This window comes from Pelmatolapia mariae, linkage group LG12 (assembly GCF_036321145.2).
Source record: "Pelmatolapia mariae isolate MD_Pm_ZW linkage group LG12, Pm_UMD_F_2, whole genome shotgun sequence".
Taxonomy (NCBI): Eukaryota; Metazoa; Chordata; class Actinopteri; order Cichliformes; family Cichlidae; genus Pelmatolapia; species Pelmatolapia mariae.
In genome coordinates this window covers 8,445,084-8,471,571 of record NC_086237.1, presented here as the reverse complement: position 1 = coordinate 8,471,571, position 26,488 = coordinate 8,445,084, and the positions used below count along the sequence as shown (strand labels likewise).

General features: G+C 39.1%; 1 protein-coding gene across 1 annotated transcript in view; it reads left to right on the top strand.

The window, feature by feature from the left end:
* The first annotated feature begins 13,762 nt into the window (after positions 1-13,762).
* Positions 13,763-26,488, top strand: part of nsmfb (NMDA receptor synaptonuclear signaling and neuronal migration factor b) — a 60,363-nt gene continuing 47,637 nt past the window's right edge. Inside the window, exon 1 of the mRNA XM_063489973.1 lies at positions 13,763-14,542. Coding sequence (XP_063346043.1) covers positions 14,472-14,542 — 71 coding nt within the window. The 5' untranslated portion in view covers positions 13,763-14,471. The remainder of the gene's footprint in view (positions 14,543-26,488) is intronic.

Sequence of the window (26,488 nt, the reverse complement as noted above, 5' to 3'; positions counted from 1 at the left end):
TGTAGCATGGGAGATGGGTGGTCTCGTAGGGTGTCTTGCATTGAAATCTGCTGCAATGACCCGGTTACTGCGTTCACCAGATATCAACACAATTTTGATCCGCTCCTCACGTGTTAACCTCTTCGACATGTCAATGGCTGTGAACAAAGAGAAACTTGTAAATAACTCCTGAAAGAATAAGGTTACGTTGAAACCAAGCACACCATTGTTTTTCTTGTGACATTACCAATAAGTTTGATGTGTCACATGGCCCTCTTCCTATTGAAAAAACAAAAGTTGTATCCAAGATGGACGACTTCTAAATGGCCACCATGGTCACCACCCATCTTGAGGAGTTTGCCCCCTCACATATACTAATGTGCCACAAACAGAACTTTAATATCACCAACCATTCCCATGTTATTACGGTGTATCCATATAGATGGCCCACCCTGTATTTTATTGTTTAAGGCATTCGTGTGGCATATAAAGCAGCATGCCTACCAATTAGGAGCAAATTAGGCTGATACAGTTGTAGTCAGGTTTAGCGTTCACTAACAGAAACTCTTGCAACATCTCCTCCTATCACGCAAACATGCAACAATTACATTCCAACTCTTTTAAAGCCGTCAGGAAGCATTCTGGAAAACATGCATCGGGAGTGTAGTCTAAGGAACTTGGAAAGAAAGTGACTGGACTTCTTTAGTGTTGTGAAGACATTTCACTTTTCAGCCAAGAGGCTTCTTCAGTTCTAAAACCAAATGGTGGAGAGTCACAGGGATTTAAACCCTGTTGTGGGCTGTCCTGACCCATCCATTGATCATGTGCCTTATCACATGAAGCAAGGTGTGAAAAAAGGTATGGGTCAGTACCACCAGAGGCTTTGGGTGAAACCACTGTCATCAAGGTTGCTAGTGTGTTTTTTTATTATGTCATTCCAGACAATATGAGGCTGTAGAAACCCAGAAAGTATATTGAACTCAGGTCGATAGTGTTTGTTATAGAAGACAAAGTGCTTTATCGCTTCAGTTAAAAGTCACATCCTCTCCAGCTGTATTGCTGCAGTGTGCACACTTTCCACCTGAAATACTGCAGCTGCAGCATATGAAACCTGTCAAAGTGATTAGGATCCTCGCTTTGAACCAGGTCAGAGGGCTGAAGTCCCCGGCCTCTGCTGAGTTGCTTCCGTCACGCTGCCTGGCTTGCACTTGCTCCGAGCCTTAATTCAGTGGAGATGAATTGATATCAATTCTGAAGTCTAAAGAAAGTTAAGTTAGAGTTTTCTATGCCAGTCTGTAAAAAAATATCATTTACAGCATGACATGTCCACACTTTTATTCTACAAATACGTCCTGACAGAACACGCACTGGAACACTACATCGCTTAACCAACGACCTTAACATGATCCCATGAATGTAGCACAAACTGCCTTGGTTTTGTTGTTATTACAGGGGAGCCTGATGTACATTTCAGTTGCAGCTGTGTAAAGAAGTAAGGAAGGGAAGCATAAGGAGTTGGGCTGTAAGACAAACTGATTACTATTGCTATGACACATATCTGACCCATTTGACAAAAACAAGACCTAGTTTGATCTTTTCTGTTAACAGTTTCTTAACAGTTAAAACACAAAAATCATAATACAAACAAGTTCAAACCTTTGGATGTTCTCCCTGTGTTCTTCCTCCCACAGTCTAAAGACATGCATGTTACATTAAATGGGGATTCTAAATTGGATGTGAAAATGAGATTCAGCAAGTGTTTAATCGATCAATCTGTTTTAATCTCAGTTAGCTGTAAATAAATGCTTTCTAGTTTCTGTTTTTCTAGTTTCTTTTTATTAGATTGTTTAGTTACATTAGAGGTGCAGATCCCATGTCTCTCTAAAAGTATGCTCCAACCTCTTTATGACCTGTGTTCCCATGATGCACCATGCACGATCACTCCTGTTTCACTGTTTCAAAGACCAGCAGGTGCCTATCCCTGCAGGAAGCTGGATAAATGTGGTGGGACAGACAGATTTTGTGACAGTGTTTAGATCCACCTTGAACTCTGTCCCAAAAAAATACACAGAGACAAGACATGTACATTTTCAAGATTCCCTAAAACCACAGTTGTTTGAGTGTTTTTTGTGTGTTTGTTTTGTTTGTTTGTTTGAACACCACTGGTGGATATAAATCCATCTGAACAGATAGGAGTCAAATTTGACTTTGAGCAGCTGCATTGTACAAAGATTTACAATGCCTGTACAACAGATATCTTTTTATTATTGTGTATTTTCAGGGACTTTAGGAAAAGACATTAAATTTGAGGGTAATAGAATGACATTTCAGGGGACCCAAACAAGAGTTGAGGGTTAAAAGACACAAATCTCATGTGAACAACAAGAATTTAGGGTCTAGGTCTGTTTTTTTTAAGCATTTAAAGCATTCTCACCAGGGAAAGAAGATCATGCCATGGCCCGGGCAGACACTACTGCTTCTGAGGCAGCTTCCATTGTTTTATTGATGATGGCACAGAGAGCACAGCAGCAAAATAAATTGTGATTCATACGAAAATCCTTTGCTCGGATATGTTCAGGAAAAGTCCCTCCAGTATCCCTGAGCAAGTCGTCATTCTGCGCCTCAGCAGTGAGCCAAAGTACCCAAAAAGCTCTGATTAGGCGCAAAAACTGTGCTGAGTATTTTACCTACTGAAAGGTGACTGAAGACAGAGAGCTCTTTAAACATCAAGTGCCACTGAGGTCTGAAAAAGGAAAAAGCAGTCATTTATATTTGGTGGCACAGCTCTATTCTAAGACCTCCCCGATCTTTCATATGTGACGTGAAGAACAAAGCAATGACAACAGATATGACACTAATTTAGTGAACGGGCACAACTTGAACTCAAAGTGTTTTAATACCATGTCTCAGTCACCCATTCACACACACACACACAAACACTGGGTGAATGTATTTCTAACAACTTAGGATTCAGTATGTGGCCAAAGGATACTTTGAAATGCAGACTGGAGCAGCCTTCCAATTAGCAGATTACCTGCTCTACCTCCTGAGCCACATCCACTCATGTGCCCGCGGCAAAGTGTTTGCAGATATGCAGCAAAGGTCAGTGGTTACAGCTGTTTTAATAGCATGCATTGCATGAAATAACCAACTGGATATGCAGAAGGGTCTGCCACTGGCTCATCCACTTTAATTGCTCTACAAGACTGTGCTATCAAATATTAGAATATATCCCCCTTAAACCTGTGAGATCGAAGTGATCACTGCTATGACCTTAACCCCTGTGCTATCACAATAGCATGGTGATGCTATTGTTTAACATGGGCCTGATCAGAAAACCTTACAGCCTAATATTTGCATTTCACCATGTCCCCTACTTTGTATGAATAATGTGCACTTTGTACCTATACTTAATCATTCATTTTTAATTCTTAAATGTTTCCTATACAGCTGTTTGTTGATATGAATTGGAAAGCAAAAATAATTGCTTTCTAATTATTTCTAATTAGTAGATTGCCTGGAGTGGATAACTGATGCAGGACAAACAGTCTAATTGCTTTTAAATGAAGCAGCAGATCATAAGTAATTTCCACACAGACAATATTGAGCTAAAAGTATAGATCTATTAAACACGATGATTCATTTCTTATTCACTGCGGCACTGATCAATCAAAACTCTCTGAATTCTCTCGGTGGACTGAATTTGTTTTAGTGTGAAATTTTATGCAGATTTATCGCCCACATGTGGTACTCAGAGGTCATATGAAGACAGTGATCAAACCTGGCTTCAGGCTGTCGATTTCCCCGTCAACTAAGGCTCCCAGGTAAGATTGCAGTGTTTAATGTCCTAAGACCTCCATAAAACTTCTCCCAGTCACTTGTAGAATTGCAGATGAGGATCTGCCAGCTGACACTGAGCAGACCTTCAGGGAGGTTCACCCTCAGGTAACAGAATGCCTCTGGTTATGTGTTTTTTTTCCCCTCCCCTGTGCCTGTCAGTCTGCTTCAGATGCCCTTCCCTTATTACTCGACGTGCACGTCAGTGATACAGACAGCATCAGTGCAGCTGATCAGACATGTCGTGCTGCTTTTCAACCTGAAAAGTGTACTCCAGAGTTAATCATAATTGCCTCTCCTTATCATCACATCAGACAAAAAACAGCACCTACTTGTGTTAAAAGGTTTTAAACAACTGCAGGTTTCCTGCTAGCTTTGAGTGCATTGATGGTTCCTACTGGTCTAAAGGTGTGCTTCATGTAGTGCAGCTTCTGCAAACTCTAGTATTTCAGATTCAGACAGAAACCTCCAGTAACCTTGTGTGACTGTTGCCTGGGTTTTGTAGACGGGTGTGTGAGGCAAACACCAACATCTAAATCAGTGGTTGATTAAAAATTCATACAGTCGATTTGTTAAAGCGCTCTGCTCACCACTGCCATATCAGCTTCACGTACTGCAGGAGGATATGAAAGTGAGAAAAGCAAAAAAGAGAGAGGAAGGCGGGATAATGAGGGACAAGGAAAGGGTGCAGTAAAGGATGAGGGGACCGAAGGTTCTGTTCCCTCACACGCACACATCCATACAGCAAAAAGGTGATATGACAGTGCTTTATGAAATTTGGGCTTGCTATTTCCTCTTCCTGATGTGCTCCACTGAGCTCATTAAGATGACAAAAAGCATGGATAATTCAGTGATGTATTTAGTCTTCAAGCCAAACCAAACAGCACTTCTAACACTGTGCATCCAGGCTACTTTGAAGTCTGGTCACACTGCTCGTTTTGTATACTCATCAGTCAGTATTATCTGTCACTTCACTTTGTAGGTCTGAGAGTTTGGGCGATCTGTCTGACAGATGACAGCACTTTACTCAAACAAATCATGCCATTTATATTCACAGCTGCTCTCAAGGTAATCCAAACCCTTGACTTGCATACAAGACGTTTCCAGCATTGGACTACCTAAGTTTCCACTTTAAAACACTTTAAATTTGTAGAAACTAGCACCACTGACAATGAGCTGTTTCAGAGATGGTCTTTCCCTTTTCACATAAATGGCTTTCTTGACTCTACTCAAACCAGCGTTCCACCCTGTCCAGGACGTCTACATCCTCATCATCAACAGAGTGTCCAGTGTAGGTGTAAAAAGACTGCTGGCCTGACGAGTTAGCTCTTCTGTGTTATGCCATCCATTTAACCAGATCAAGAAACTGACCTCACAGCCCATTATTTGTCAGTGCTGCTAGTTTCAGTAATTGTGCAAATGTGCTACTATTTAAGCTTAAATGTGCAAAGAAGATGAGCCCACTTTGATGTCTGCAGCTCTTGACACTCAATGCATGCAGTGACTATCATGGGGCAATAAACACTCCTGTCAAGGCAAAAATATGCTTCACGGTTTGTCAGCAGTATGCACACTTAGCCCTGCAATATTAATTAGCCAACTGTTTTTTGTGTTTTTTACTTTCAGGTATTACATCAATTACATAGCGCTATGTTGTCCTACACATCTGTCACATCAGCTTTTACACACAGATTACACTTTAACACAGAGGAATACTTTGTAGCAAAGCAAACTATTCTTTACATGAACCCTGATTCCAGCTGAGCTGTCCAGGTTACTCTCCCAAGACATCACATATGTTGCAGAACATATTGCTGTCCATTGTGTTGTCTCACACAGGTTGTGAGATTGTTATTTTTGGAGCGAGGTGCATGTGTAATGTTTGCACTTGTCCTGTATAAATCATTTTCAGATTTCACATAACAAGCTGTGCCTGTGTTGCTAATAAATGACTTGCACCTTCATCACATCTGTTTGTGACCCACTAATTTGTGCTGCTCCTGACTGAGTGTGTTGGCCATTTATTGGTCATTATCTGCGTTCACAAATTAGGTCACTCAAAGCTTTCCCAACCCATCCACAATTGTCGCCTCACATTATTTGACCTGCCACTTAGTTTCAGAATTGTATTTTAATCTGGACAGGAAGAACCTGAGACAGTTGGAAGCAAAGATGCAGACTCACATTCACTTCCTGATTAAGTAGCAAGTGAGTAGTATTGATTCTTTATAGCACTTTTCACTGACAGGAGTTAAAAGTGCCCTAAAGGAGAGAAAAAAAGAAGAAGAAGAAGACAGGAGATGCTCGTATACCTTAGATCACTTTATCCTTCTTGTGTGAGTAGGTTGCTTTATTTGCTTTGACCTGACTCACAAGTCTAGTTTTGTACTACTGCCAGAACTGCCTTATGCTCATGTGTAAGGGTCCCATTATAACCACCCCATAGGTGGCTTTGCACTTGACATCATCACACAGCCATATCTATCAATGTTCGCCATTGAGGCACCGGCTCCCACTGCGGTATTCCGCTGAACGGTCATCACACAGACAAAACCTCCACATCAGCGCAGGTATTGGAGGAGAAGAATTAAAACTAAAAGCAAAGAGGTTTTTATTACACTTTGTTCAAGTCTGATGTATTCAAACTGTTGTAACATCTCCCCCTGTGCAATCTTTAAATCTCTGTGCTTCTGGACTGATATATCATTATATTGATACATCATCAGGCTGTGGTGGCAGCAGCACAATGCACCAGGTTACAAAAATCAAAAGGTGCATGACCAGCAGACACAGCAGCTTGCGACAGCAGGTATATTGTCAATTTGATGTCCATTTTGTCGTACGGTGCAGTGGACACTGTATAACAGGGCCTTCATAGTTCTAGCTCATCATCCCTTCAAGCCTTACTTTCTGCCACTCCTATCCTTCTGCTCCTGTATTGTCTGGTAACCCACCAAGTCTTTTTACAATTGTCAGTGTTGGCAGTGGCGTGCTGTGATTTTAACAAAAAGGCAAGCAGAGACAATAACAAATAAATGATCAGTCTATAATTTCAGTGGTAGGTTTCTTTGAACAGTGAGAGACAGATCATTAACCAAAAAATTCAGAAAAATGCATTTCAAAAAAGTTATAAATTCATTTCCACTTCATGAAAGAAATAAATATTTGATACCTTTGCAAAACATACTTGGTCTTGCACATGTCTTGTAGTTGGCCACAAGTTTTGCACACATCTCAGGGGAGATTTTGTCCCACCCGTCTTTGCAGATCCTCTCCAATCCCTAATGTTTCATGGCTGATGTTCGAACCTTCAGCTCCCTCCACAGATTTTCTATGGGATTAAGGTCTGGAGACTGACTAGGCCACTCCGACCTTAATTTGCTCCTTGAGCCAATCATTTGTTGCCTTGGCCGTGTGTTTTGGATAATTGTCATGCTAGAGTGCACTATCTGAGGGAAGGAGGTTCTCACCCAAGATCTGACAGTTCATGGCCCCATCCATCCTCTCTTTGATGCAGTGCAGTTGTCCTGTCCCCCTGGCAGAAAAACACCACCAAAGCATAATGTTTCCTTCCCCATGGTTGACGGTGGGGATGATGTTCTTGGTGTTATAGGCAGCATCATTGAGATGTTTAGTGCCAAACTTCAAACAGGCCTGTGTATGTGCTTTCTTGAGGAGGGGACATCACAGGCACTGAAGGATTTCAGTCCTTCGCGGCATAGTGTGTTACCAACTGTTTTCTTGGTAACTATGGTCCCAACTGGTTTGAGGTCACTGACACGTTCCTCCCAAGTAGTTCTGGGCTGGTTCTACACCATTTTCGTTATCACTGAAACTCCACAAGGTGAGATCTTGGGTGGAGTTTGGCAGTTATTTTATGGTTTTTCCATTTGCGAATAATCGCACCAACTGTTATCACCTTCTCACCCAGCTGCTTGGTAATGGTCTTGCAACCCATTCCAGCCTTGCCTAGGTCCACAATCTTGTCCCTGTTATCCTTGGAAAGCTCTTTAGTCATGGCAATAGTGCAGAGTTTGGAATCTGGAATGATGAATGATGGACAGCTGTCTTTTATACGGGTAACGAGTTGAGAAGGCTCCCAATGTCAGCTTGGCACCTGTATAAAATACACCTGGGAGCCAGAAGTCTTGCTGGGGATCAAATACTTATTTCATTCATGAAAATGCGAATTAATTTATAACTTTTTTGAAATGCATTTTTCTGGATTTTTTGGTTGTTGTTCTGTCTCTCACTGTTCGGATAAACCTACCACTAAAATTATAGACTGATCATTTCTTTGTTAGTGGGGGAACTTATAAAGTCAGCTTCAGTTCAAATCATTTTTTTCCTGACTGTATGTTTAAGGTTGAGCTCATTTACTTGGATATAAATTTACTTGAATATAAAGTATTTACTAAATACATTATATGTCCTGTGAGGACTACATATCTATTAAAATTAATTGTGTGCAATCTGATAGTGTTGAAAGTCTGTACCTAGTCAACTTCCCTTTTTTTTTTTTTAGGCCAGACATGGGTATAGCTGCTTTCCCCTCTCCATTAACATCAACATTTTCCTTGCTTATGTACTAAAGGAGTTATTAACAACTTTTTCATCCAAGTTTTCTGTATCACACATATTGGCCAAGGTGGTTAGCAAGAGGAAACGTATCTGGTACGATGCCAAATCACTGAAGCTCATTTACTTGCTAATGCTATCTGTGTTAACATGCAAAGTGCAGATTGTGACTTATTTCAGAAAAATATAAGATCAGCCAGCGGCACTGCTCTCCCATTGCTTTAAAATCAACGACCTGCAGTATATCTACAACGGGAATTTTCAAACCACCAAAAGTAAGCTGCTGGCCTCTTAGCTTGCCCAGCTCCAGTCATTGTTAAGAGGAGACGGACAAGCCTTGAAAACAAGAGCTGAAGTTTTCTATCAGATTAAAATAAGCACAGCTTTCAGCAACTGCAGCCACAAAGGGCAATAATGTAATGGCTGGAGGAGCTTTATGACAGTGCTGTGTGAGATTAAAGCAGCAAGATCACTTTTCTTTGGTATGTTTTAATTAAGCTAAGCTAAGATAAGACAAGATAAGATATAAGATAACTCTTTATTGTCATTGCACAGTCATACTTACTGTCATACCACTCTAAGCACAACAAAACACAACACAGAAAAATTTAAAGTCGATAAAAAGTGCAAAAAGGTATGAGCAAAAAAGGTATGACTTAATAAATGAAAGAATGAATGTTTGTTGCATGTTATTACACATCAAAAAAGTCCAGGGAGGTAGGCAATCACAGAGATGCAGTATGTTGTGTCTGTTTTTGGATTTCTTGCTTGTCCTGATGGAATGCCAGTGTTACAGAGATTATCTCTAAAACTGGCGTAGGTTTTCATATGAAAACACTTTTGAAATAAAAACATATTAGTGTGGCACAGCGGGAACAAATAGGACATAACTAGGTAAGGGAAGCAAACTGAACAAAATACACAAGCAACAAGGATTACCAAAATAAAACAGGAAGTAACACAAACACACAGACTAGGCACTAGTACGGGGATAAGCGAACATGGGGACACATGACATACTGAGGAGACAAGGATGAAACACAAATAGAGGATTATGGGACGCAGAGTGAGAGAAACAGAGACCAAGAGAGAGAGGGACAGTGAGGGACATGAAGAGAGAGAGAGGGGGAGAGTGAGACACGGAGTTCCAGAAACATGGAAACGAGACACTGAGGACAACAAAGAAAGGGAAAGCTAAAGGAAACTCAACAACCCAAAATAAAACTGAATCACCAGGGGAAAACAACATAATCAGAAACTCTTAAGCACAAGAAAACTAAACTAGGAAACATGTCCAACACTTCATGATCAAAACAATAACAAACAAATGGGATTCATGAGTCCAGAACATAAAACATTTGGTCAAAACCCAGAACCATGACACCTGTTGGATATTTGCTGGTGAAGATTTCTTGATTAAACCCTACTTGATTAGCTTTACAAAAATATCATGACTTCATTTAAATCGACTTCATTTAATCATGACTTCATGTTCATGACAGTCACTGTCAAAACATAGATTATTGTTTTCATCACTATTTTACAAACTTCTGCATAACCGAGGTGGTCCAAAAGACATTTTTCCAGAAGTCTTGTGTTGTGTTTAATGCAAGTTGTGCATATGATTTAAAAATTGACAATTTATATTTGCATTTAATGTTATGAAATATGATTCAATAAACATGTTTGTGGTTGTTACAGTAAAAAATATAACTTTTTCTACTCTGACTTTATGTTTTTTGTCTGATTTTAGATCAATTGTGTTAATACAGTATGTCAAAATGAAAACATAACTGTAAATTCAGACACGCGAGGTTGTGCTGAAAAGAATGATACCAAACAAGGCACAGTAAATATTTTTTAAAGGTGAAATGTAGAGGTCAAATCAAAAGTAGGTAAAAATGGCCAGTTATACCCTGGACTCCAGAGGGTTAAACATTTTTTTTAAAGTAACGCAATAGTTACTTTTCAAGTAATTAATTACTTTTAGAATCTTGTAACTCAGTTACTAACTCAGTTACTTTTTTGAAGAAGTAACTAGTAACTATAATTAATTACTTTTTCAAAGTAACTTGCCCAACACTGACGATGGTTAAGGACAAATGCAATCACAGGATCCTGTAAAAGGACCAAACTTCAGTCAGGGGAACAACTGAGATAATCCATCCACAATACAAGGTTAGTCATTAATATTCTGCTGCATGGGCTGGGCTGTAGTTATAGCGTAAGGTTTTAAAAACTGAGCTTTAAAACGAATAGTGGTAATAAAAACACAGAGAGGCCGACAGTGATCAGTGACTGTTTTCAGGAGCTTGTTCAGATTGAATAGAACAAGATACAAAACAATAAAACATGTTAAAAACACAACAGCTTTAATAAATAAATAGTAGTTTGTCCCGGAAGCAGGGTTCATACGTCACCGCTTAAAGAATGGATTGTTTTATACAATAGTGGTTCCTATTAAACCAGAGGATTTGCCCCCTGCTGGCCATTGGAAAGAATATAGGTTCAACATACCCCAAGTGATGCAAAAGGAAGGGAACGCCCTGCAGCACCACTGGGGAAACAAAGAAAATAATCATTCTAACTAAAACTACTTTTAACTTAAAAAAAAAAAAAGTCATCATTAACAGTGACACAATAATCCTCAGTGAAAACCCATGCAGGTTTCATGCTTTAAGATAACACTCACTACTGCACCTCTAGGCCATTTAGCATAAAGATCATGTTGTGTTTATTTTTTGGATGCATCAAAAAATAATGTTGCCGGTGCTGTATTGAAGTTCCAATTGCCCAGCTATTACTCTGTGTGTTGAATTAAGAAATGTCCATGCAGGGAAAAAACTAAAACAAAACACTAGTCTGTTGTGCCCACACATTCATTAGCAGTGACATTCTGGGTTTTTTTTTCCTTATATTAGAATCAGGGGCTTACAAATCCCGTGCCCAAGCACTCAGGGTGATAATCCTAAGTGTTAGACTTGAGCCCCAGAGTATCCACACTCCAAGTGGACAGAAATCTGAAAGGTCATGAACATTATGTTACATATCTTACATGCTTTCATAAACACAATAGGGAGATGAATTGGCTTCTTCCACAATGGTTGAATATTGACATTGAATTGATTTTGTTTTCCCGGTGAGCAAAACATATTCTGCAAGACTCCCAGGTCAATAGATACCTCAGTGGTAGTGGAAATTGATTTTCTTCTGTTTTTCTGTTCTGCTGTTGTCTACTGTTAACCTAATCTAATCACCATCAGCAGCTTTTGATTATTTGCTTGGAGGTACCATCCAGTTGGTTAAATCTTCAGCTATTGCAATGTCCCAAAGTAGCTTAGCCATCATGTGAATGAGCAGAAAGTAAAATTAGTTGAGTCATTTTATAATACAAAATGCCACAATAAAGCACTGTTGTGGATAGCCCTTATCACAGAGTGCAGATTTAACACAAACCATGTTAATTTAAAACATTCATATTTCTTAATTGCATGTAGACTGGCCTGTTCCTCAAAAGTAGGGCAGTCAGTGCTGCCAGCAAAGGCCAGAGGAGATATATTGAGAGAATTTTCTATGTATTTTCGAGTCGCAGAGAAACCTCATTTCATATTGAATTTTATAGCAATGCACACTGCATTTTTGCTTCATGCTTTTGTGTATTTGCATATGTTCATTTACAAGGAACAAGCAAGAAAGCAGTTAAAAAGAAAACAAGGGGCAAAAGGCAACTGTTTATCAGATTACAATCATTGAACTAATACATTTGTGGCTCTAATGACTAATCACTCTGATCATCTCTATCTCTGATTAATTAGCAGGAAAGTTTCATCAACAATTATAATTTAAATTCCAATGACTTGGTGATCCCATAACTTTTTCTTCATTAGGCCTAAATTTCGGTTACTCTGATTCTTTGTACTATTGATTTTTTTTACACCAAAGATCAATTCAGATCAACAAACAGAAAAACAACAACAAGCAAACAAAGAACAGAATGATGGGAAGAGAAAAACATGGATCTGAAACAAACATGGTGGAGGTAATGTTATTGCATTGGTATGTCGAATGCGGTCACAAGTGTGTGACTGCTAATAGATATGTCAGGGTGAACTGTGAAGTGCACAGGGCTATACTCTGCTTAGATTCAGCCAAATGTGGACAGAAATTCACAGTTAAAGAAATAATGAGCCAAAGTACACTGCAAAAGCAACCAGTGGGTTTGTGAAGGCAATGAAATGGGATATCCTTCAATGGCCAATTCAGTCACATTATCTCCACCCAACAGATCGTGCTTTTCAATTTCTGCCTTCAGTTTTTCCTTCAGTAAGCACCACAAACAAGCAGCAAGTAAATGCTGCTGCAATAACGACCTAACAGATAATGCGAAGGTAAGAAATGTAGCACATGCTGATGTTGCATGGGTTTGCAGCCACTGCCAGCAAACAATCTTCATCCAAGGATTAAAAACAATGCTTATATTTTAAATTATGTTAGTTTGTCCAATTGTTTTTGTACCTCTGAAAATGCAGAAAAATGGCTGTAAAGCCACTTTAATTAAAATTGAACATCTGCACTTAAATCATTGACTTAAAATAGTGCATGAAAGCTAAATTGCAAAAATTGTGTCATTGTCCAAATACTTAAGGACCTAGATAACTGTACTATCCTTTCATCAGTTGGAACATTTTCTCAACTGCTATTCCAATTCAGGGTCACTGAGGGGCTGAAGTCTATCCCAGCTGAAATGTGGGGTACATCCTGAACATGTCACAGAACTCAGAGCAAAATTAAACATTATTATTTGTGAGAAGAGTAACAGATTTGTGCCATCTTTATCTGCTGCAAGAGCATTCAAACCTGTGACAACAAGTACATTTGTTTTCCAACTGAACTAGCTGATAATTGAAGTGACTTGACTTAAAGGCTTTGCTAATGAAAAATAGGACATTACCATCCTTGCAGTAGCAAAGTTTCTTGTACATTCTGTATGTTCTAGTTGAGTGACTCACACGCACTTGATGTTTGCAGACTTCTAAACAAACACCAAATAAAAGCAGAGTTTTGGGAGTGACAGATCGCTAACCCTCTTTTGAGGATCAGTACTAACAAGTGACCCACTAAACCACAGACACTTGGAACTGCTAGAGTTCAGACTGGGCCACATCCCACATAATGTACTAATGCAGTCTCCATTCTCAGATGCTTTTGCTTGTTAAGAGAACTGCTGTTTGGAGGAATGGACACTTTGTACTGGAGCAACTTTCACCAGCAACATTCATCAGAGTGAACAATAATTCCTAATAGCAGAAACGTGCATGGGAAATGGGATCAAAGTACAGCACACATATAAAACATTATAACTGCACAGTATGCTGTCACACCAACCCAAATGTTACCAAATTTGAGTCGTTTTATGTAAAAGCTTTGCCACATCTCACTGATATGTCCCCTCAGACAGAGAATTTTAAAAAGCCCCACTCACGATGAAATCACGAACTGTTGGAAACAAAGTAAAACACAAGAAGTATCTCAGCGGGTTTAAAATGTGATATTACTGCTTGCGCCCGTCTGTCCCCACAGTCTCTGAATGCCACACGCGTTGTTTGCAGATAATAAGCGGCGTGATTACTTGTGGACTCGAGTGTCCACACCTCTTTTCATCTCACATACACCCGTGTAATGAAGCAGCGTGTTCTCCTCCTCTCGCTGCTGCCCACCCCGCACCTGTCCGCGCTGTGCGGCAGCCACGAGGGCTGCTCTTCCTTTTATGGTCTGGCTTCCTTTGTGGACGCGTTAGTTGGATGAGGAGAGCAGAGCAGAGCGCGGTGGTCCACATTCCCCGCATCTTCCAGTTGCGCTCCTGCGCTTTACGCAGAGTCCGCGGCTCCTCTGGAACACTCAGCTTTCTCTTTCTAAACACCGAGATGAACATGAGATGATTGAGCTCGTGGGCCGTGCGCACTGATGCTTCTCATTTTGCCGTTTCCTCGCGGTTTTTTCCTCTCCTGTCTGCATCCTTCGCCGACCAATCTGTGGAATGGTCTGCGTTTTTTCCCCTGGGTTGTTTCCACTTCAGCATGGGAACTGCGGTGTCCAAAAGGAAGAATCTGAGGAGTGATGCGATTTCTTCCGTGGCCGCAAAAGTTAGGTGAGTGCGCCCGAGGGAGCAGGGGATGTGAAGCGGAGGTCTGAGCGCTCTGAAGCCGACGGAGCACAGAGGAGGGACTCTGGCAGCCGTAGAAGTGATAGTTTGCAGATGACTGCACATTTCCCTAAACTAGTTTAAAGGGATAACGTTCACATGAGAATAATTACTGTAATTTTACGTATTTATAATATATTAATGGATACACATAAATTAGGATATATTTCATGGTGTAAAAACAGCTCCTCCACTCTCTCCGGGCTGTTTTAGAGCTTTTAATTTAGCTGCTTTAATTTTGCTTTTCTTCTTCTTCTTCTTCTTCTTATTATTATTATTATTATTATGATACTCAATAATATATATATATATATATATATGTATATATATATATATATATATACATATATATATATATATATATATATATATATATTTACTTTTTATGTCTCTTTTAAGTAAGTTGTGACAAAATGAACCAATCTCTTCTTGTTTGTATTGGTTAGTGTACTTATATTTCTACTGCCTTGCATAAGGTTCTTTGCTTTTTAAATCATGCCTGCAACCTTATGATTAGCAGAAGTAGTGAATCCAAAGAATCAAATCGGGGGGGGGGGGGGTTCAGTTTTTTTATCATTATTATTATATATGTTTATTTTTATGCTTTTACGTTTGCTGTCTGATGTAAGCCAAACTTTAATTTAAGGACATTTGTGTTATTTTAATTGTCCTGAAGTCCGTTGACAGATTGATGATGATGACAGATTGTCCAGGGTGTACTCTGATATATCCTCTAATTCTGACTCTAACACAGGTCATTAACACACTGGCATTATACGATACACACACAGTATAGCTGTGACATGTGAAAAGCGTTATTTATCCTCTTAACATCTACTAGCTTACTGGGGACCTATTAATGGAGGTTAGGAAAGTGGAAATCTCTCTGTGACTCACCACATTTCAGTTCACCAACTTAAAATGGTTTAAGGGTCAACAGTTGCAGCATGTTACTCAGGGGCCCCTAAACTGTGTGTTGCACACAAGAAAAAGCACAGAAATCAAACCCCAAATGGGTCTATTAAAAAATGCTGACCTCAGATCAAAGGTGGTTAGGCTTAGGTGTATAAACCAAGCATTTGGGTTTAGATTGGCCAGGCCCTCTGAGCTCTAAGTCATCGTCAGCAAAACTCCCTAACCATAACTGTAACCCTGTGATTGGAATATGTCATTTCTGGTTTTATTACATTATTTCAAAGTCTTGGCAAACAGATAACAAAAAAATAAATAAAAATAAAATAAAATAATTATTATAATCAATACACATCAAAATCTACTCATTATACAGACTGTAGGATTTTTGGGAAGATTAGCACCTGTGACTTAGAGCACCATGTTAGAGTTACAGTTTGACTGTTAGGGTGAAACAAATTCACCTTAAATTCACCCCCCCCCCCCCCCCCCCCCCCCCCCAAACTGTCCTTTAGCCCAAAACATGTGGTCAGGATCATAAATTACACTTCCCAGGGCATCCGAGAGTCTTGAACGCTGATATGTAATTACTTTATATATTTTACACTGAACAGTTAAATGATTAAACTAATGAAGAAAGTGATATTTACATTGATTAACGTTAAAATGATGAGTTGCCACCTTTGCAAAAAGAAAAAAAACTATGAAGGATAAAAGCTTTTGTCATTTTTTCATGTATAATTTTTGTACAAATGAGAATACTATTGAAATGTACGTGTAAGTATTACTTCAGGATTTTGCTTATGTTGCGGTAGATGGAGTGAGCACTTTTTTTTCTTAAGGACCCGCTTGGTTCATCTCACTCAGCTTGTGAGTAATTCTGATGACTTTTAGCTTTGAGTCATAACATTAAGGTCACGTCATGGGTGTCAGATCAGTGCATTCTCAGTCCGAAGGACACAGGATGACCAGGCCTTATAGTAGGAGATTTTGTTGGTGTCACCCACTGATTAATTTCAGACACCACGGTCGAATCAAGCACTTCATCTCTCAGTGACCTATGCGTGTATGTGCTTTTCTTCTTTAAGTGATCATCCAAAGCATGGTTGAACAGAAGCAAAGGCAAACTGTTACCTTTTCATCCACTTCCAAAGTCACCTCCATGCTCACTTTTGCACACATTGTCCAATTCTGTTTGTCCTCGTCTTCCTTTTTTCTATTTGTATGTTTATCTCCTTCCTCCTTCCTTCCTTGCTGCCTCACTCACTTTTTCACACCTCACGCTTTAAATCTCCATAAATCATGCTGATCGCAGCCGGTAGCTCAAGACCGTGTATGCGGACCACAGCCAAGGCTTGAACAGTATACGATATACCTCCTCTCTGTCAGAGGTTGTGAGCAGCACTCCAGTTGATGGGGAGTTTAATGGCACTCTGAGAACAATAGCACTTCCCCCTGAATCCCAACTGAGCCGGATTAGTAATGTCTCCAGTCTGCCAGATGATCTGAGTTTATCTGTTGTGCAGTGAATGAGCAGGGCAAAGCCATTTCACCTTTTCTACTTCCCTATCTTCGTCTTTCTGTGACTGTGAATAGCAAAAGCAAGGGGATTGTTCTAGAAGCATGTCTAATAGGCCCCTCTTCTTCTCTCTGACCTTAAAACATCTGTCTCTGTGTAATGTCACTCTGTCTCTTATTTCACTGTTCTGAGTAATACAGGCCAGGTTGAGTAGGAATGCACTGATCGGACCCAGTGGGAATAAATTAATAGAACAGTTTTTAACTTTGTCATCTGAAACTGACATTCACATCGCCTGTTTTCACAGTGATTCTTATTAATCACCAAATGGAACTAGAAGAGGATGGATGGCTAAAAGCTTGGTGGTTTATGAGCTGCTTCTCATCCAATGAAGAGGGATGAAATCTAATTCTGAAATTAGGGAAACTGTGAACAAAGACCCATGATTCATGTTCAAAGTGTGAGGCCTTAAAGTTAAAAGAAAATCCACATCGACTAAATTAATCTCACTTGTTAATTGTTTTAAAGCATAAATCATACACTAACATTTTCAATCATTTACATTCATATACATTCATTCAGATCAAAGTGTGATGTCATTAACGTTGAATCACCTAAAAAAAGAAGATTCAACAGAAGTCAGCTGATCTGAAGTCAGCGAGCTCCCTGTCCTGAGAAATCTGGGCTTATCATTTTGTTTGTTTTCCTGTCCTGTCGTTTGCTCACTCTTGGTTGGAATGAATCAGAACCGCCAAACAGGTTGACGAGCGCGTGTGTGCTGTTTACTGACAACACCTTGCCGGATTTTTGGGGATATTCCTGATGATATTCAGTTTGTCTGTTGACAACGCGAGACGTTGTTTTATGGTTTATGAGGATCAGTCCTCCTGTTGTCAGTATTCATGACTGCACTGAATGTTGTCATTAACCAGAAATTAAACCATGGAACTAATTATTTCCAGTACATGCAGCCATGTTCCAGAATGCATCATACTTGTTTTGGCTGCATGTGTGGCCGCTTGCTGGCAGAGCTGGGCTCATCAAGAAATAGGGAAGAAGAGTTTCCATGCATAGAAATGCAGGAAAGAGAAAACAGACATGCATTCGAAAATTGGCTGATTCTGAGTGGACAGTCTCTTTTGCATTTTAGTTGTCTCTTGCATTGTAATGCTGGCGTCTCTGCACTGGCTCTTTTTTAATATGCTCAACAGATGTGCAGAAAAAGAAAGGTTAAAAAAGTCAATGAAAGTCTTCTAGGCTTTAGGCTTGCTGTCTTTTACTATGCATTTAATTGTGTGTTTTAATGACCACTTTTTAAGCAAAGTTAGAGGAAAATTATTCGTCCTTTATGCGCCCTATGCCTGAAGCACTTTAGTAATAGGCCAAACTGTCTCCCTGCCCTGTTTATGACAAACCTTTGTGGAGGAGTACGCCAAAACCAACCCGTCTGCTTTGATCAGCCACTCGATAGGAAAGATTACAAGCGCTTTAAAGCTAATGTTGTCTTTAATATTTCAAGAATGTCTGAGTCACTACTGAAAGGAATTGCACAGCACAACACTTTTCAGGCCTTAATAGTTTCCACTTTGGTGAAAATGTGATTTCATGGGCTCTTTCCCACAAGACTCTGTGACCAGCAGCCACCCTGTACTTATTGCTGCACAAATTAGCTCTAGCCACGGTCCAGTGTGGACGTTGGCTATAAAACATCTGGGCACCTCTCTAAAGCATAAACCTGCCACTGGAGGAAAACCATATATGAAACTTCCAAGGTCAAATATAACAGAGTTTTTAAACCAACAGTGTTAATAGAGTCTGTTTAGAATACTTAATATTGGTGTGGTGTGTTTGGGTGTATTACACAGCTCATCTTTAGATTTTAAATCATATGCAGAGAGGTGAGTGTTTCAGGTTATAGTGGATGTGTGAATGTAGCAACACAGACTCACCTTTTCAGGAGAGTCCACATATTTTGAAAGCTGTTCACAGCTTTGGGAAGTCTTGTTTGAAAAGCTTCATTTGAAATTGTTCGTCATCATAACGCACACTAGGTCCCAGGCACCCTGTTTAGGATTAGTGTTACTCGTCTGGCTTGGGTAATGTTTTGTTACCTCCACCAAGGAGGTTATTCTTTCTGTCTGTAAATATGATAGGTTTAAAAGCTTTAAATAAATCCTGATAAAATATTGTAGTGTGTGGAGTGGGGTCATGTTAATAATCCATTCAAATTTGGCTTACACCCACCACAGTCTTCAACGGCAACTCGAAGATTTATTGGTCGAAAATTGACAAAAAGCCTATAACTATTCTTACGACTGTGGCGTGTATTGTCGACATAGGTATAAAGATTTTAAATATCATGTTACATTTGACCTCTCCTTCAAGGTCAATAGATTGATCTGAATGTCAAAGTGACAATAACGCTGCATAGAGCTATTTAAAACACTGTTTCTTACTGCCATTGTTTGTATTGGCAACATATAGACACATAGGGAATCATATCTGGGCATTGTAAATATCACATTAATTTGGACTTCAGACCTCGTCTTCAATGTTAAACAAGGTCCAACTTTCATAAAATGCTCAATTTAAAATACATGGCTGAATATAAAGTTACATACAAAACTTCCAATGTTCACAAGTGCTCAAGGTGTTGCCCTCTGGACACACAGCATACGTCCATACAGTGGTCAAGCTCATCCCATAATTTTGTGAGCATGCCTGGTGTTACTGCTGTTCTTGTGTTACCTATCACCAACCTCGTGAAACTCACAAACCAGGTCGCTGTATCAGTATGTGTTTCATTCAATCCTGGTAAACTAAACACTGCTCAGACACACACAGATTACCTCTTGGTTCGAACATGTTATGATGCTATCGCACTGGGTTTTTTTCCAGTCTTTTTTTTTTTTTTTATGAAGAATTACCTGGTAATCTTCATTTGTCACCCTCTTTCAGCTTCAGTTTCAGTGGCAGCAAGCCTCAGAGCATGATACTTATTTAATGATTATTACTTTTTGATTTTATTGTGTCTCTCACAGTTGGGAAATGACAGAAAATGTTGGTTGAAGAATGATAAAGAATGATACGCAATAAAGTTAGATGCAAAAAGGTTGAAGATTTAGGCCAAACAGGGACACCTTAACATTATTGAAGGCCTTGTGGCCATGAATGTTATGCTCATTGAGTAAAGTTATGTGCATATTGAGTCACTTTCCTCTGGTTTAAGTGCAGTGGGCCATTTTGTTTGAAGATGACAGAGCTGTCCCTGTCAGACAGTCACCCAACTAGGGGCTCACAAAACATAGAAATTAGAGCTCAACTCTTACGAGACCCCCGGTTGTTCTCATAACAGTAAGCCTTTGCATTAAGGAAAGGCCAAAAGGTTGACCTAGTTTTCTGCTCTCAGTATAACCCAATTGAGCTTTTGTGGGAGATACATGCACCTTTGTCCTGTTTTTGCTCAGGTGAAGCCTGTCTGTCTGCCTGCTGTCTTTACAGGTCCTCAAGAGGTGTTGACGGGATAGTTGTTTCCGAGGACAGCGAGTCAGTCAGGGAGAGCGACTCGTCGTTCCATTAGTGCTAACATGCTGTTGATGTCTTGTCCTCAGAAGGAATTCCCATTAAGGGAATAGAGGTCCAGCTGTAACCAAATGTTAAGTGTTTGAGTTCCTTTATCACTCAGCAGTTGCCAAGACTAGATATTGAACCTGAACTAGGAAATAAATAAAAACAGAGCATTGAACATTAATAAAAAATGTTCTCATATTGAGATTAAATTTAGACAATTATAGCATATTAAAGTCAGGGATATTTAAATACTCTTTGTTTGGGGATGCTTAAGGCTTGTATGTTTCATTCAAGTTTTTTAGACTGATAATTACAATCCTGCCACACTGTGTCATAATCATGCCGTTGGTCAAATATGTGGCAGGAAATAACATGCCTGTTTTCAAGGGGGAAAAAAACTCTGGGATAGGTCATGGATGATTGCTACTCACACTCTGTGTTGTAAATGGTCATTAAGTCTTTAGTAACCTTTGCTGACCTTCATCGGGTAGAAGGAATTGGAATATCAGTGAATCAGGACCATACTCCACCCCACTCCACACTCTCCTGTTAATGGTTACTGAGCTATAATTGACCTTTTCATGAGAATCTAATTAAACAGAGCAGAGGTCAAACAGAAATGGATTATGAGCAGATGATGCAGGCTTCTTCAGTTTACTTCAGCACCAAGAATGTGAAACTATCCATAGTTTGTTTTAGAATGTTTGTGAATTGTGTTTGGGGGTTTTGGGAGCATCTTGAAAATCAAGTTGGTGACGAGGCTGGGGAGAATGGGATGGAAAGTGAGTTTTGAAAGCCACAAAACTCATAACCTGGCCAATCTCCAGAGAAATATATTATGGTCATTTAGTGCTTAAGGGCAATAAACCTCTTACCTGGTGCCCCGTTAATGAAAAACCAATAACTGCCCAGTAAGTCCTTGGAGCAACGGAAAAAAATTTCACCCCATGTGAACCTGAGACTGCTCTGGTTAACCGTAGCATCCTGCCTTGTGTCTCTTTAGATTTTACACTTTACAATTTGTTTTTTTTTTCATGCCCTATTGTAAATCTCCTGGGAGATAGGGTAATTGCCTGACTCCTGGCCTTTGGAGTGCAACAGAGCAAATGTCTCCTAATGAAGTCATCTGCCATTACCAGCCAGCCTTCATAGTGTGTGCTTTGCACAGACATGAGGCAAACACGGACACAGAGAAGTAACAGTGAATACAGGTCAAATTGGCATTGTATAAATTTAGAGTAGTGCCCACACTCTTCACCACTACTTTGTTTTGTTCTTTTCTCTGCTATCAATTTGAATAATCATTTAATTCATTTCCATAATAAATTCATAAATCAATTCAATTTTAATTATACAGTACCAAATCACAACAACAGTGCCTCAAGGTGCTTTATATTGTAAGGTAGACCCTACAATAATACATACAAACAAAAACTCAACAATCATATGACCCCCTATGAGCAAGAACTGCTGTTTAATAGAGGAGAATATGGAATCAATAACAATAAAACTTAAAAAGATGAATTTCCTCACAAAAATAAAGTCAGTAAACTAAACTCCCATTCATACATGAAGAAATTCGCTCGTTCATATTACTTTGTAGGTGATGTGAGGACATTCTAGGGCCTAGTTTCCTAGGCAACCCTTCAATCTATTTACCACCCTGTCATATGTCAATCAACTGTATCTTTTGTTCTTATTGGTTGGTATTTCAATTGACCACTTTTAAATTGGGAAAAGTTTAACTACCCATTTCACACTGCAAGTGTTGCATAGTTCCTGAATGTCACTCACATTTTACAATGTTGCTGCTAATTGCTTCCTGTGTCGAAATTCTTACATCAAAACTGAACCAGTCTAATTTTTTTTACCTACCCATCTCCAGTTAGAGCTATGGTAGGGTTTGCATGCATGTAAGATTCACTCCCATTTTATAGAATATGTGCCATATGCTGTATATGTGACATTTTAGTTTACACTGTTATGTATGTATGATTTAATCTTTCCTTGTTTTCTGAGTTACCTCAGTGGCAGCTGTTCCCAGTCCCTTGGTTGATGAGGTAAGAGGTAGAAAGGGGCGGAGCAAGCCTATATGGCGACCTGCAAAATGGGTCATACCGCAGGAATTCGTTATGGTAGTTTCAGTTAGGTGTTTGTGTGTTTTACCCCTTTTTGTGCTTTTGTGGGCTGATCAGCCACTATTTAAGTTTCCCTTTTGTCTCATTTAGGTAGTTCAGTTTGTTTGAGTTAGTAGTATTTTTTGTTGTCAGCTTTTGAGTAGAGTTCTGGTACTTCGACCTCTTTTATGGGACCAAGATTTAGATTTTTCTTTATAACTTAACCAAGTTTGTTTTGGGGTTAAATAAAAACCTTTTTTTTTGGACTTTAACTTGTGCCTGACTTTCCTTCACTGCTTGTTCCATCACACCATGGGAGTAGCATCCTTCCTAGAGTACATGCAATCCCTATATATTAGCTGAGAAATTGATATGTAGTAGTTCCAACTTTTCCCAAACAGTTGATTCTGTTCATCTGGATGCAGCGTTTCCAGTGGGAAAGCCATTGACCATGATGCTTGAGCATGCATCAAGACATTTGCAACTTTTGTTTTCATCCATTTCAAGTACATCACTAAATGAACTGTAAATTTCCCAAGACATAATTATTTTTCACTTGTATTACAGCAGTGTACTATTGCTGTTCTGTTGTGATGAGATGCACTGAGGTAGAATAACTGAATTATTACGTTTTCTGAACTAAAACTGTTAAAGAGGCCAAAGAAGAGTTTTGATCAATGGGGCTGTGATAACCTTCTCATCTGCTGAACATGTTGGAGCACCATCAGGTAACCCAGTGAAGCCTCCTCCTGCCTAAAACAGCATCAGACACTCATTTAATCATTTTTACCTCTGTGAGGATGAAAACTTTGCTGTTGTGGAGTTCAGGCATTCTGCCAGAAATCTAATTCTTTTCCCTGTTACGACTTTTCAAAAAGGTCCCAGCAGGACAGCAACGTGAAAACATGTTTAAGTGTGCCAACCGCCATCATTTTTATTTATTTAATGGACCGCGTAGCTGAAGAATACGAAAGAGAAGAGGAGAGGTAGGAAAAGCGATATAAAACTAAAAAAGGGCACAAAGAATAGAGCAGAAAAAAGGACAAGCAATGATAACAGTACTAAGAAGGCTGGGAGATATCTTTGCTTTATTCTATTATCTTGACTATTAATGGTCTTGTTTGTGAATTTCACCATCCTGCTATTTGATGTAAACACTTCCCCAGGCGTCTATAAGCTTTGCTATTTTTCATATGCAAAGTCCTCCAATTCCTTCACAAAGAAGGAGGCCTAGAATATGACCAAATTCTAATATCAACTCCTTTCCAGATCATCTGTCTCCCGGCTGTCCCCTACCCCCACTCCTTTTTTAATAGTCTTTCTTTACATATTATGCCTCTGTTCTTCATTACACTTCCCACCCTCATCCCAACTTTCTATTTTGGTTTTATAAACACATTTCCAGCTTGTTGGCTCTTTTCAGGCCACAGTGAGAGGATTAATACTATGATGTATAATTCGCAAGCTAAAAATCTCTGACACGTTATTATAACTGTTGTTTCAGAGACCTCTGGAGTTATAAAAAATATCTATTGCCAAGATAAAGCTTCTCTGGTAATCACTTTGGCCTGAGGGGTGTGTGCTAATGTAATACATTAGTGTGTTTCTTTGTCTGAATCTTCCTTATTAACACTCGACTACAGAAAGACAGATTCTAAAGATATGGCTTAAATTCAGCTAAAAACATAAATTTTGACACCAGTTAAACTCTCCATAAAAATGTTAATTAAAAGATTATTATAGTTTAATAATAAATGTGTAAATGTTAATATGGATATTAGCAGCCATAGTATAAGATATTGTCTGTAAACCACTAGTTTCACCAGTTTTCATTGTCCAGTGATGTTTCAAAAATCTTTTCATGTGTGTTGTAAGCCTTGAGTTGGTTAAAAAAAAAAAAAAAAAAGGAAAATCAAAAACTGGCAAACTTACAAATTTGTGTACAGACTTCTATTTTTTAATGGTGAAGGAACAACGTATCCCAGAATGCATTGCAAATCCCAGACTTCACCACAAACTTGCATTCCCCAAGTCATCTGATGTTTGCGGGAATGTTTGCGTAAACCTTAATGTGGTAGGAGTGACCAATCAAAGCCCTCGCTGTTTCACTTGGTACAGTAGTTCTTTTCAATGAGTAAAACCTTTTTTGTTGTTGTTGATACAGACACCTAAAGACTTGTGGTTTCTGCAAGAGTGCATACCATTGTTTTTTCAGTTTGGATGGTTCCAATATTATCGTTCATAGCAAAATCCATATAGCAAATATAAATGGGGTTTTTACTTCTTACACCTGGAACCTCTATGAAGTCTACTTGCTGGTTAACTTCTATATTATTCAGTTCAGATGAGTTCAGTTTTATTTATATAGTGACAAATTTCAACAACAGTTGCCTCTATTTTACGAGATTGTAAAATAATATAGAGAAAACCCCAACATTCATATGACCCCTTATGGCAGTCCATTATTATCATTTTAAATTATATTTAAATTTGCTAAATAGCTAACACAGTTAGCTAACAAAATTTCTCACCTAACTATGTTTCAGTGATTCACAACTTTTTGGTGAAGTGGTTTATATTCCAACATAGGCCATTAAAAGTAAAAGTTAATTATATTCTATGACTGTAAATGATATTTCATGATTTTTCAAGACTTCAACAAACTGTTCCTTCTCTCTTTGACCTTTGACCTTGACTTTGTAATACGTGAATGTGCTTGTGATTCCTGTGGGAAACACTGCAGTACAATTTTCATGATCAGTATAATCATGACAGTGAATTCTAATTGTTTATACCAATCTCAGCTTGAATGAACTTCTGTGCACTGCTGACAGACAGTGCTGACCTTTGAGAGCCAGATAGCTAAAAATGGAGGGAGCATTTATACGTTATTAGCTGTGGCTACTTTTCCTTTTATTTTCTCTTTGAATATGTACTATTTCAAAACTATGTGGCTTTCACAGTTAGCTTAACAAATTAACAAAGAGGGTAAGGTGCTCAGAGAGGTTTATCTGCTCTTTAACTTTAAATTTCAAAATTAGCCTTTCGAACAATGACATGTTGATGTTTTGGAGGCAAAATGTGTGAAGTGTCAGCCAATGCATGGGGCCAGTGTGATAGCTCAAACGAATGGATGTGATACCTAACAGAAAGCTGTCATCGCTTCATTTTTTAGCCCTAGAGGTTGCTACATGTACCAAATCTGGTTGAAGAAGACATTTGGCAAAGATACACTGTCTTCACACTTAAGAAGATCATTTCAAATTGTAGGTAATGACCAAAAAAATAAAAGAAGGTAGATTATGACAAAGATGCGGAGCAACATGTTTAAAGCACCTAACTTAACCATATACATTAATACTTTATCAACCACTGTCAAAACGGATGATTCCGTAAAAGCTAATGATGATAACTACAATAAGCTGTGCTTCTAAAATTCCTGCATGTGTTAGCTTGGGGCACTGTGCTAGTTTGTCCTCTGTAAACCCTGCTGTGTTTTGACATCCTCCTTCTGTCAGCACAGCATATGGAATTTTTATTGGGGGGAGTGCACACAGTCAAGCAGATAGATCACAGATGATTGCATTTTCTTCCTCGTGCCGTTCTTTGCCTCCTCCTCCTTCTCTATATCAGCCAGGGTAGGAGGGGGTTTTCACGAGGAGCACTACACGTGCCGCCTCATATTTAATTACTTAGGCATATAGGCTAAAGCAACACAACAATTCCATTTCACTGCAGTCCCCTGAGATTTTATCCCTGTGTACAAGGCATGTT